Source organism: Setaria italica, chromosome VI (assembly GCF_000263155.2).
Source record: "Setaria italica strain Yugu1 chromosome VI, Setaria_italica_v2.0, whole genome shotgun sequence".
NCBI classification, from domain to species: domain Eukaryota; kingdom Viridiplantae; phylum Streptophyta; class Magnoliopsida; order Poales; family Poaceae; genus Setaria; species Setaria italica.
This window is the reverse complement of record NC_028455.1, coordinates 28,377,669-28,391,125: the sequence shown is the minus strand read 5'-3', so window position 1 is coordinate 28,391,125 and position 13,457 is coordinate 28,377,669. Positions and strand designations below refer to the sequence as shown.

Genomic DNA, 13,457 nt, shown 5'->3' with positions numbered 1-13,457 from the left:
TTACAGCAGGCTCTCGGAGCTCTGCGCCTCCACGACCGCGCATGGCAGCCCGGTGTACTCAGACACCATGATCTGGTACTCCTCGATGAGATTTAGACCGGGAACTCGATCTTCTCGTACTCCTTCCTGTTCCCAGCGCCGATGCTGGCGTTATTCTCTGACTCCTCCTCCGTGTCGGCCAGCGCCAGCTTTGGCGTCAACGAGATGGGCACGACCCCGATGTCGGAGAGCTCGAGCTAAAGGAACCCTGAGGGCATCTGGAAGATGGAAGATGTCACTGGTGGTGAGCGGGAACTCTCTGGCGAGCGTGCTGCCGTCGGCGGCGACGACCTCCGGGAGCAGCACGAGCGCGAACCCCAACAGTTGGTCCTGCAAGTAGCTCTTGACCCAGCTGATATTCATCGTGTTGGAGGGCGACTGGAGGAAACCATGAGGATGAGGGAGTTAACGCGTGAGGGGGGGGGAGGAGGCTGGCCCAAATGATGGCCCATCATGCTGATGTGGTCTGTTTTGAAATATCGAGGAGGTTAGTATTGGGGACTGTTGTGGGATGATATGATTTTGAGGAATAATAATTTTAGGAAAACCCCCCATACATAGTTTTGGGGGAGAATTTTTTGAGAGACTCTTGGAGTTGCTCTAATAACTTTCACGCCCTTCGCAAAAAAAGATTCCTTGTGGATAATATAACTACGACGCTAAGGACTAAGGTCCTGTTTAGATCCATCTAACTAAAATTTAACTAGCTAACTTTAGATATTTCTTTTAACAAGCTAAAGTTTAGCTAGGATTGTTTGGATCCATTAGTTAAATAATAGTTGAAGGGGTATTTGTCTATTCTATCACCCCTCCCACTTTAGAAACTTTTCCCAAGGAATGTGGAAGGGCAATTTGGTCTTTTTAACAGTTGGTTCAAATAGCTCAAGGAATCTTGAACCAGCTAAACTTTAGCTAGTGGATCCAACAAAGTCTAATTACGATAGTGATTCCCATGCCTTGAGAGACCGTGGCCATGAAACTGTCCATATAGAGTGTACTCAGTCGGATATTTTCACCTTTGGCTATGAATTTACCAAATTTTATATAGATTGACAATAGAATATTGGCATTAGTAGATTCAATATGAAAATATGTTCATAATATATACTCCTTTCCATTTAAGTATTTTATGTTATTATAGGTAATACTAGTCAAAGTTTGATCTTGAGACTGTGGCGATATCCTAATAACAGACTTATATCTACCATTTGGAGGAAGTATCTCTGAAGTTGTATTTGTTGCACAGTGAATATGGCTTTTGTTTCAATTAAAAACATGTTATCATTGAAGATATTTTTCAGGCATAATACATCTAAGGTTTTGTTATATACTAGGTCTAGATTCTAGACTGAAGGCGATGCATCTCACAGGTGATAAAAAGGTTGTGCATGAACAGAGGGTGATGGCCAAGGAGATGAGGATCTCTGTAAACCCAACCAAAGTCAGCTGAAAGCTTCATCAGATTACAACTTTCCCATCATTATCTCTCCTTTTTATTTATTCCAAACGATCGATGATAACTAATAAAAGTGTCAATTTTATCACCATCTAGATTATGGCCTAATCACAATTAATAGCCGTATGTAGGTGAAGATGGCGAGATGATCGGGTGACATGATTCCGTTAGCATTAGGCTAGCTCTTTCTAATGGGTTCCTGTACCAGGGGTACCCCCGGGAAGGGATTTTAGACAACTGCATGCAAAAGGGACAAAGGCCCAACAACGAGGAGCGTACCGGAGGCGACCCATGCAACACCGCAGCTCGCCTTCTGATCTCCCCAGGTCGGGAGGCTAAGAATATGATCCGCCGCACCAACCGGCCCGGGGAAAGGGCCCGCAAGAGGTCCACCATGCCCCGCCAGCTTCTTGACTAAGGGCGACTGGGGTCGTGCCAAGAGCATTAAATGCGAGGCGTGGCCCCCTGACCGCCCCACACCAGGACGTGACCCGGTGAAGGGAGCCGACCTTTAGCCAGGGATCCAAGGGTGAGGGTACACCCTTCGGACCGCCTAGGAGAACCTGCAGGGTGAGGCCATGTGGCCCGTACTTGCTCACGCGCCCTAACGTCATCATCACCCTACTCGCCACAGCGACCCATTGCGGTCAAGGCCAACTGCCACGTCAGGTCTTGTACGGGCCCGCAGGCGAGGCAGGACCCAGGGTCAGGAGTCACGGCGTTGAGTGGCCATGAGCTCACTGGAGAGGTCAGAAAATGCCAGAGTAAGCGGCATGCCTTACCCTGGCTGATGACTTACGGCCCACCTACCCACCAGATATGGACGTCCGCAACAACCCCCGTGCCGATCACTATTGCGGGATTGGCGGACGGGATGGAGGCGCATCATGGAAACGGTTAGCCCATGCGTGGGCAGCCCACACCGCATAGGAGCATCGCGCATGGGGCCACAACGAATGAGCAGGACATGACGAAGAGACCCCACGATGCTAAGGACGAGTAGGCCACCCCGACCACGCCACGACCCCCGACCTTTGAGGTCGGGGGACCTCCTCCTTTCTCCAAAACACTGTGTCCTAGTCCCTAGCCTATATAAAGGGAATCAGGACATCATTTTTGCTATGGCATTCATTCACACACACTCACCCACGCTTTGCACGAATGCTCGCTTGCAAGTACCCCATTGTAAGCCCAGTGCACTCGATCCAAGGAACACGACTTCTGCTGAAACTGGACGTAGGAATCTTCCCGAACCAATATAATTCCTTATGTCTTCTATGCTAACCTTACAATCACTAGTCGGCGGTACGAAACACCAACAGTTGGCGTGCCAGGTAGGGGTAGTCGCGTATTCCTCACTAGCTTTTGATGGCTTCCTTCGGTTTCAGCGCCAGCGGCGGCAGTGCCCCAGGCGACACCATTTTCTTCGGGAGCCTCAAGTTTGCCATCGATGCTGGGGGCGAGCTGCGGTCCATCCCCTTCTTCTTTCCGTCCTAGACATTCCATTTCGGAAGCCTAGATTTCATCGCCGACTAGCTCGGTCACCTGTACCTCCTCGAGGAGGGGCTCCCTATCCAGCCTGAGCTAGGGAAAGGGGGGTCACCACCTAGTGGCGGTCCTGCTATGTTGCCCATTGATAGTAATGCCCTGGCGCGTCATATCGACGCGCAACTTGGGACGGACCTCGAGCTCGAGGCCTGCCAACGCACCTTCTACGCGCTGGCCAACGTCTTCACCCAGCTCTCGGGGGAGGCCCCACTTCCCCCAGAGACCGAGTTATGGGACCCTACGGTCCAGCTGGTGTATGACCTCCAGAATGCTGCTCAGCTCTTCCAGCTGGACCTCGAGTGCCGGCTCTCCTCGGCTCACGTGAACCCTGAGTTCATGGGAGCGGCGGAGTACGCGCACGCATCCTTCCACAACCTCCTGGAGGTCCACTCCACGAGCAGCTCCTCGTCGGAGCTGGAGCTTGTCCATCGCGACAACCTGTTGAGGGAGTGCTTCATGGCAGAGCTCATCGAGCACACCCCACCAGACAGCCAGCACCCGCAGCAATACCAGCGCATGCCAGAGGAGTGAGAGGCGTACCTCCACGAGAAGGCGGAGCGCCTGGCCACGGAGGCGGCTGAGCTGGATAACCGGCGCATGCACCTGGAGCGCAATAACGAGCTGAGCAAGCAGCGGGGCGAGCAGGCGGGCGGGATGGCCCGTGAATGTTCCCATCGCGTGCATGAACAGATCATGCTCGACAAAAATGGCGTCCACCACTTTGCCCGCGCTAGCCAGAACATGGCCACTGCCGCCATGATCCTGCGTTCGATCCCCGAGCTGCAGGACCCCAAGGGGTTGCGCATCCACCTCGAGCTTAAAGGGTTGCTCGAGATTGCGGCGGTCCAGCAGGCAGAGAGCTCCCTCCAGTGGAGGCAGGAGGCCAACAGCAACCACCAGACATGAAGCGCGGGTGGCCCCCAAGCTTCCCGTGCGCCGGCCGCTGCCACAGCGGGTCGCCAAGGAGCCGGCCAGCCCGAGGAAGGGGCAATGGCACCACGGCGACCCGCCTCCTCCGTACACAATCGCCTAGGCGGTTCCCAAGATGTGCAGCGCACCATACAGGCGTGACGCCATGAACGCGTGGAGTCCGACTGGTAGCGCCACCATGACCGCGACGACCACCGCGACCGCTACTACGAGCACTCATGCTCCCCGACCCCTTACGGTCCAGGCCCGAAGGCCTTCGGGAGAAGGATCCACTCCGCGCGCTTCCCCGAGTGCTTTCGCGCCTTGACCAACATCAGCAAATATGTTGGGGACACAAATCCCAGTATCTGGCTGGTGGACTACCGGCTCGCCTGTCGGGCTGGTGGTGCCAACAATGACAACTTCATCATCAAGTACTTGCGATCTTCCTCAAGGATTCAACCAGGGCATGGATGGAGTATCTCTAGCCAGATTGCATCCACAGCTGGTCTGACCTCCGTCGGATCTTCATTGGCAACTTCTAGGGTACGTACACCCGACCCATCAACTCATGGGACCTCAAGAGCTGCAAGCAGAATCTAGGGAAAATGCTCCAAGAGTACATCTGCTGTTTCTCCCGGCAGTGCAATGAGCTACCCGACGTGGTTGACGCCAACATGATCGGGGTGTTCATCTCGGGGACCACCTGCAAGATGCTCATCCACAAGCTCGGGTGCGCCAAGCCCCACTCCATGAAAGAGCTCCTAGACATCACCACCAACCATGCCTCAGGGGAAGAGGCAGTGGTCGCAATCTTTGAAAGAGGGGAAGGCGCCACCATGTGCGGGGGCAAAGAATAGGGTGGCCCCTCCCGCCGCGACAACAAAAAGAAGAAGAACAAGAAGCGCCATGACGGCGACCTCATGGCAGCTGCCGACCGTCCTGGCAAGCAGCAGAAGGGGGGCAAGCCCACCCCCGACCACTTCGAGAAGATGCTCGAGGGACTGTGCCCGAACCACGACTACCCAGCGAAGCACCTCTACAAGGACTACGACTTCATGAAGCGCTACCTAAGGGGTGACCTTAAGGTCGGCACCAAGGGGAAACAACCCCCGGATGCTGACGTCAATAACAAAGAGGAGGACACCTTCCCCAAGCCCCATGATTGCTTCATGATCTTCGGCAGCGTGAACTTCTATGGGAGCCGTAAGAGGAAAAACACGACAGGTAGGTATTAAGCGCTGACCCCGTTGTTCTAACCTACTTGAAGTGGTCGGACACAGCTATCATCTTCGACAGGATGGACCACCACCGACCACATCGGGGCACCAAGGAGGCTTCTCCTCGTGGTGTCCCTGACTCCCACTTGTCCAAGCTCCACATGGACGGGGGCTCCAGCCTCAACATCATGTACATCGCTACCCTGGATGACATGAAGATCCCAAGGTTGAAGCTCTGATCAAATGGGGTGCCTTTCCACAGGGTCATCCCGGGGAAGCAGGTGGTCCCCCTAGGGCAGATCGACCTGCCCGCCACTTTCGGTACCTAGGGCCAACTTCCGCATGGAGATCCTTACGTTTGAGGTGGTTGATTTCGTGGGGTCTCACCACGCGATCTTTGGGAGACCATGCTACGCGAAATTCATTGCGATCCCAAACTACACCTACCTCAAGCTCAAGATTCCTAGGCCCCACGATGTTATCAAGGTCAGCGCCAACCACGAGTCCATGCTTCTCTGTGACATGGAGAACTGCGAGCTGGCAACGTAGACCATCCTCTCCCTCGAGTTCTTTGAGATCTAGCAGATCACGCAGGAGGTCACCCTGAACTCCAACAAAGCCTCAACCTCGGGGGCCTTCAAGCCCATGGAGGACACCAAGGCGGTCCAGATCGACCCCGAGGACTCTAACAAGGTGGTGCGGATCGGCACCGCACTGTCTGCCAAATAGGAAGGCGAGCTTGTCGACTTCCTACGTGAAAATCGGAACATTTTTGCATGGAAACCCTCTGACATGCTAGGAATCCTGAGGGAGGTCGCCGAGCACGCCCTCGACATCAGGCCGGACGCCCGACCTGTCAAGCAACGTATACACCACTTTGATGACGAGAAGCGGAGGGCCATTTGCGAGGGGATCGCCCGGCTCCTGACTGCCAGCTTCATCAAGGAGGTTTTCCACCCGAAGAGACTGACCAATCTCATGCTAGTGAAGAAGAAGAACAGCTCCTAGTGCATGTGCGTGGACTACACGAGCCTAAACAAGGCATGCCCGAAGGTCCCGTACCTGTTGCCTCACATCGATCAGGTGGTCGACTCGACCACTGGGTGCGAGGTCTTGTGCTTCCTCGACGCCTACTCGGGTTACCATCAGATCGCGTTGAAGGAATCCGACCAGCTCGCGACCTCCTTCATCATCTCATTCTGCGCTCTGCTACGTCACGATGTCATTCGGACTCAAGAATGCGAGCTCCATGTACCAAAGGTGCATGAACCGCTGCCTCAACCACTTGGTTAGCGACACCATGGAGGTGTACATCGACGACATCGTTGTCAAGTCCTGCAAGGGGTCCACCATGCCCCACCTGCTTCTTGACTAAGGGCGACCAGGGTCGTGCCAAGAGCATTAAATGCGAGGTGTGGCCCCCATGACCGCCCCACGCTGGGACGTGACCTAGCGAAGGGAGCTGATTTTTAGCCAGGGAGTCCAATAGTGAGGTACACCCTTCGAACCGCCTAGGACAACCTGCAAGGCAAGGCCTCGTGGCCCGTACATGCTCACGCGCCCCAACGTCATTATCACCCTACCCACCACAGCGATCCGTCGCGGTCAAGGCTAGACCGCCACGTCGGGTTTAGTACGGGCCCGCAGGCGAGGTGGGACCCAGGGTCAGGAGTCACGGTGTTGAGTGGCCTTGAGCCCGCTGGAGAGATCGGGAAAAGCCGGAGTAAGCGGCATGCCTTCCCCCGGCAGATGACTTGAGGCCCACCTACTCACCAGATACGGACGTCTACAACAGCCCCCGTCTCGTTCACTACTTCAGGTTGGCGGATGGGACAGAGACGCATCATGGAAACGGTCAGGCCACGTGTGGGCAGCCCACGCCGCACAGGAGCAGCGTACGGGCACATGGGGCTACAACAAATGAGGAGGACATGACGAAGAGACCCCACGACGCCAAGGACGGGCGGGCTGCCCCAACCACACCACGGCCCCCAACATCTGAGGTCGTGGGATCCCCTCCTTTCTCCAAAACACTGTTTCCCGATCCCTGACCTATATAAAGGGAACCGGGACATCATTTTCGCTCTGGCATTCATTTACACACATGCACAAACGCTCACTTGCAAGTACTCCGTTGTAAGCCCAGTGCACTCGATCCAAGGAATATGACTCCTGCCAAAACTGGACGTAGGGATCTTCCGGAACCAGTATAATTTCTTATCTCTTGTGTGCTAGCTATTGGAAGTGAGGACAGCGCGGCGTACAATCACTAATCACTAGTCGATGGTGCAAAACACTGACACTTTCCAAATGTCCTTCCTGGTGAGTCAATGGGAGATGGCATTGTAGTCTGTTCGGTGCGTGGCTGTTGATAGAAGGCATTGGTTCCTGATCCAAAAATTAGAGCGTCTTCAATCACTATCTACTAATCTAAAGTTAATATCAATTCATACATCATAAAACCTTATCAACTGCATGTGCGCGTTAATCTAGAGACCCGAGTAACTATCTACTAACTATTCCCTTCGTTTCTAATTGTCATTTTGGAGTGCCTATAGTCAACACATTTTAGTTTTGATGATCACTATGCCTTTGTTTATATTCATGAAACTTTTGACAATGGTATGAGAGAAAGAGAGGAACGTCTCGCTACTGCTGTCCTTGCCGCCGTGTGAACTTCCAATGGCCGGCTCTGGCAGCGGTGCGGCCGGAAGAGGATGGGACGACCTCGGACGGTGCTAGCGAGTGGTCCGCCCGTGTCGCCCGAGAGAGTGGTCTGCTCGTGTCACCCGAGAGGAACGACGCAGGGCGAGAGTCTATTTGCTGACTTGGCCTTACAGAATTGCACCTGCGCTGCCGACAAAAACGGATCGGGGGAAATGGCGGCATGCAACAACGCTAATTGCGATCCAAGGTGTGGGCGAAGCAGAGGATCAGGGCGGTGCTTAAACCGTAAGGCACGGTGACGCCTTGATGGTGTGGGGAGCCACCGCCAAGTGTCACGCGCACCGCTGCCGTCCGTTCATTCTCCACAACGGAAAAAGGAGTAAACGTGAAACGTAGTGCTACTGAATATCTGATCCATGGGAACGATATGATCCAAACCAACCTAGATTGGGCATGGGCCGGACTCCATTAGGGCATGGGTAGGGCCGGACCCAAACTTGGCTCAAGTAAAAATTAATTAAAATTAATGATGTGTCTGCTTTGATATCCGCACAGTTTTCATGAGAGGAACCACCGGAGCAAAACTCAAGATCAAAATATCACACATTTGATGTATTGTGAGTATTTTCAACACCATTATTCATGGTAAAAAATAGTGCCCTAGTGACTGTCTTTGTCTGAAATGGCAATTATTTGAAGACCGAGCTAGTTTTTCTCTCCTCATTAACTTTCAATACCACGTGGGCAAAGTATTGATGAAAACATTCCGATAAATAGCTGATTTTAGCATTGTTGAAGACAACTTATGGTGATTTCACTGATTTTTTTTTCCTCTCAAACACTCATGCTGAGTTGGATACACTCAACATATGAGGAAAAACATTTTACCATGAGAAACCTAACAAACAGAGCTCCGTTTAGTTTGCACGTGTACTCCAATAACTTGCTTTGACGCTTTCTTAAGGTAATCTTTGACCAAAAAATATTTTTAATGAAACACCAAAAATACCTCAAATTGTTTTTATTACCAAATTGAGCATGATTAAATGCAATACTGAAAACATTTAGGAGGTGTTTAGTTTGAGGAATGTGGTGGACTATTAATTATCTGCTCATTTCTCACTTTTTTTAGTTAGGCCCTGTTTGTTTCCACCTTCCTAAAGTTTTAGCTCCTAAAAGTTTTTAGGCAGTTTTTAGGCACCTCCTAAAAGTTTGTTTGGTTCCACCTCCTAAAAGTGACTAAAGGCAATTAATGAAGTGGTAAAATACCCAAGATGCTCTCCCCCATGCCCCTGCTGTTGGCACCAATCTTCGGTGTACTCCGGCGCCGCACCGCCCCTCCGCCGGCGCTTGGCTCGTCCGTTGCCGACCCCACACCACCCCTCCGCCGGCCCCGCACCGCCCCTCCGCCGGTGCTTGGCTCGCCCGTCGCCGGCGCCGCACCGCCCCTCCGCCGGCGCTTGATCCGCCCGTCGGCGCCGCCCCCTCCCCTTCTCCCGCTGGCGCCGCCCCCTCCCCTCGAATCCCGACCGCCACGCCCCTCCCCTCCTTTTCTTCCCCGGCACCGCCGCCCCCCTCGCGGTCCTCCCCGGATCCGGCGGGGGAGCACCCGGCTGGCCCGTGCGGCGGCGCAAGGGAGCGGGGGCGGCGGGAAGGGCGCCGCCGGCGGGGGCCGGGCGGGGAGGACGCCGGCGGCGGGCGGAATGACGGGGGCCTAGGCGGGAGGGAGGGTGAGAGAGAAGGGGGGAGCAATAAATGAGGGTAGTGGGGGTCCAGGATGGGCTTTAGGAGGTTTTAGGAGGGTTGGAGCTCCTAAAGAAATTGAAGCCTCCTAAAAAAATTTAGTCACTTTTAGTCATAGTGTTTGGCTCTTTAGTCACTTTTTAGTCATTTTTAGGAGCTAAAATTTCAGGAGGGTGGAAACAAACAGGGCCTTAGTGTAGTAAGATGGATTGATCCATCACCACCTTATTCTTCATAAGGTAATAATTAGTATAAACATGAAGCATGGAGTCATATCACCAAAATTTATAGGATGGATTCATAGCAGACCATCTCATCTGAAACGAGAAGGTTTCTCAAACCAAACATGACCTTAACAGTAGGTTGAGCACACCACGGCAGGCCAGCTAGGTGCAGTTGCAGGCCGCTGCTTCTCGCCGCCGCTCTTCCGGTTCCAGCAGCGCCCTGACGGCACCGCCTATCGTCTTGCGCTCCTTGGCTGCGGCGAAGACTTTGGCCGCCCACTGCGCGAAGTAGGCCTCGTCGTGCCCGATCTGCCGGCTCTTGTAGCAGCTGAGGATGTCCGTTGAGTCGGGGCACGGCTCGCCGTTGGGATCCCACCACGAGCCCTCGTGCCGCATCCCCGCCCGGGACGCCATCCACCGGTACACGAACTGCCCGCCGCCGGCTCTCTGTCTCCACCCCAGCGGGTAGAACTCCATGATGCTGCTGTTCTGGTCCATGAACAGCAGGTTCGTCACCTGCGCCCCGTGCGGCGTGATCAGCACGTCCGTCGCGCTCATCAGCCTCACCTGCAAAGAAAACATTTTGATTCAGATCGGTCGTTTTCGTATTTCCTGGAACCTTCCATGCATGCCATGCACGCTGTTGCTCAGCAACCTCACCTGGTCACAGAACGTCAGGTTGTCCGTGTGCGTGGCGGTGACGACGCACCCGGCCACGCGCGCGCACTCCTTCTCGAACACGCGCGCGACGGCCGGCTCGTCCTTAAACGCCCGCGCGCCCCTCCGGAACAGGAGCGTGACGCGCAGGGCCTCCGTGGCGGCGGCGCCACCGCGGCTGCCGTTCCCGGCTCCTGCCGGCACGCCCACGACGCCGCAGTGCGCCCTGGCCTTGCACCGCATGAAGTCGAACGCCCCGCGCAGGCGCTCCCTGCTCAGCCCGTCCATCTGCCTCCGGAACACCACGGCCTCCTCGAAGCACACCGGGCCGGTGGCGAGCGGCGGCCGGAACGTCTCGACGGCCATCTCGACGCCCATGGTCGCCTCGGCCAGCGACGTCAGCCAGCCGCTCATCCCCATCCTCGCCCCGCCGCGCTGGAACAGCGCCCACCTCGCCGGCACCGCCCTGCACCCGCTCCGCGCGTGCCATGACGCGAACGGCGCCAGCGCCGTGAGGCCGTGCCAGAGGTTGTTGTAGTCGTAGGGCGACTCGGACACGAACGCCAGCCCGGGCCGGAGCGCCACGCCGAGGGGCAGCGCGTCGCGCCACGCGAGCGCGTAGGTGGCGTCGACGCCCGGTGGCGCGTGCACGCAGAGGAGGCGGCCGGAGGACGCCTCGGAAGGGAGGACCAGGTGCTTCGCCTCGCCGTCCGGCTCCGAGGTGTCGTTGAGGACGCTGACGAACCAGCTCCCCGCCGCGGGCTCCCGAGGGTCCTTGAGCGGGTGGAAGGTGGCGAACGAACGGAGGCGGCGGACGAGGTCGTCGACGGCGGCGGTCTGGCCGGCGCACCGGGCGACGGTGGGGAAGAGACCGAGGGTTTGGAGCTGGAGGCAGACGAAGACGGCGAGCAGGAGGAGGGGAGCGAGGAGGCAGACCGCGGTCTTGAGGCGACAGTGTAGCAGGTTACTAGTAGTGCTTTTCTTCTTGGCCATGGCGACTTGCCGAGCTCTTCGCCTGCTGGCCGTGATGCTCGGTCTCATGCTGTCGTGCATGCATGGATATGAAGAGGAATTGAGGAAATTGGACGTTGACCTATCAGCTGTAGCTATCTTGATAAGCCACATGGACACATTTTTTATTTTGTTTTGCGGGAAAAGAGTGCGAAACCACATGGAAATATGAGGCTTCTTTTCGGTATACTGACGCTATCATTTATCCATGGTGACTCCAGCCGCAAAAAATGGTGACAACTTTTGGCCCTTGAATTTGTTCAATCACTGTATGAAATGCAGACGATACTTAAAATTAAAACTAAGTGCGCCAAGGGGAGTGTGAATTACGCAAAAGAAAAACTAGAGCGGGTCATCCGTGGTGTGGAGTAGAAACTGAGAAAAGCTACGGAGTAGTATAAAGGATGAGGAATGGATGCACACATTCCTGCTAACAAAGGCTCGTCAATTAAGCACACATTTCAAACTCAAAGACAGCTTAATTAGTTATGTCCTGCCGACGTCAAAATCGATAATTTCCCTTGGAGGACAAGTGGTTAACCCAGCTCCTCCTCGAGAATTAATCACGATTACCCAGGCTAGCTTCATGCAGGTACAGTTCCATGCGATCGACGAAATTCAGGTACTAGTACTTCAGACTCACTACCTCGTCAGTCGCATGCCGTTTCTCTCTTTCATTTAAAGCTTAAAGCATGCTTAGTTAAACTGAATGAGATTTAAGGCGACCCAATAAAAATATAGTTTGCATCCGATCGACTCTCAGCTCAATGCTGTGTAAAGTAGTTTGTACTCCTATTTGCCTTTTGCATGCTAGGAGCTAAAGGAGGCGCTTTGGTTTGGATTTTTCTTAACAAAAAATCTATAACTTCCGCTATACCTATTTGAGGCATGTTACTGCTATTTGAATTCATGTACAATTTAACCGCTATAGCTCGAATTAGTTCTGCTTTTGGCTGTTTTAGAGTTCCACCTCCAAACCCTATTTAAAACACTGCAAAAAATAGAAAACTCATCCGAGCCGAATATGGGATATCAAGTTATGCGACCAAGTCAACGGACTATGTCATGTATGCTGATACTTCTAAAGATAGTCAGCCATCACACGCAAATGATTTTACTGAGAGTAGTTAATGGAAGGCTTGGCTCTGAATTTTTGGTGGGACGATCAAGCTGCTGAACCCTGGCCAGCGCCTCGCTCATCCTGCTGAACTGTTGGCCGGTATTGATATAGTAGGAACTCTGGTGCATCTCTGGTGAAAATGGGGTACTGACTGAAAATGGTGAAAGTTTATCCAAAAACTTACTTTACAGTTTCAATTTTTTTCTAAAAGATGGCACAACCATAGTCGTTCATCAACATATGCACTTTGCCGTAAATTTGAGCTTCAAACTCGTTCTACAATGAGTTTGAAACCTTAACTTTTGCTATAAAGTTTAAGACACGAACTATGGATATGCTAAAAAAAAGTAAAAATATACTCCCTCTTTTCATTTATATATGACATTGATCAGCTTAATTTTGAGCAAGCCGGCGTCATATATAAATGAACGGAGGTAGTACTTTAACCATCAATTTCTATGGCAATAATATATCATATCAATTGTTATGAAATCGATATTGTATTAAAAGGTGTGGAAGTCATGAATCTGTTGGTACATTTTTTTACTAGAAATACATATAGTTAAAATCAATTATTGGAGAAAACTTACTTAAGTTTGTTTTTTTTATCCTAATATGACATCATCTTAACTCTGAAAATTCAGCGATGCAGTCAACCGGAAGTGTCATAATAAGGGCCTGTTTTCTTCCACTTGCTAAACTTTAGCACCCGTCACATCGAATGTTTAGATACTAATTAGGGAGTAGTAAAAGTAGACTATTTACAAGACCATTTGGTTCGACGAATCTAGAGCGCTAAACTGATGTTTATTGGGATATAGCACATAAATTTAAGATCGGTTTGTCTGGGAAATCGTTGCATC

The 13,457-nt window shown here is 53.0% G+C and overlaps 1 protein-coding gene and 1 pseudogene across 1 annotated transcript; both read right to left on the bottom strand.

The window, feature by feature from the left end:
- On the bottom strand, positions 1-402 carry LOC101780597 (annotated as a pseudogene).
- A 9,537-nt stretch (positions 403-9,939) lies between these two features.
- LOC101780203 lies at positions 9,940-11,481 on the bottom strand. Its single transcript, XM_004974677.2, has 2 exons — positions 10,467-11,481; positions 9,940-10,373 (listed from the first exon to the last, which is right to left on the bottom strand). Exons 1-2 carry the CDS (start codon positions 11,454-11,456, stop codon positions 9,969-9,971), a joined length of 1,395 nt encoding a protein of 464 aa, XP_004974734.1. The 5' UTR covers positions 11,457-11,481; the 3' UTR covers positions 9,940-9,968.
- Positions 11,482-13,457: the final 1,976 nt, after the last annotated feature.

Bases quoted from the DNA above. Each gene is read 5' to 3' on its own strand.
- LOC101780203 (XM_004974677.2), bottom strand. From the start codon at position 11,456: ATGGCCAAGAAGAAAAGCACTACTAGTAACCTGCTACACTGTCGCCTC. The intron at 10,374-10,466 runs GTGAGGTTGCTG...TTTTCTTTGCAG, and splicing joins ACCTGACGTTCTGTGACCAG to GTGAGGCTGATGAGCGCGAC.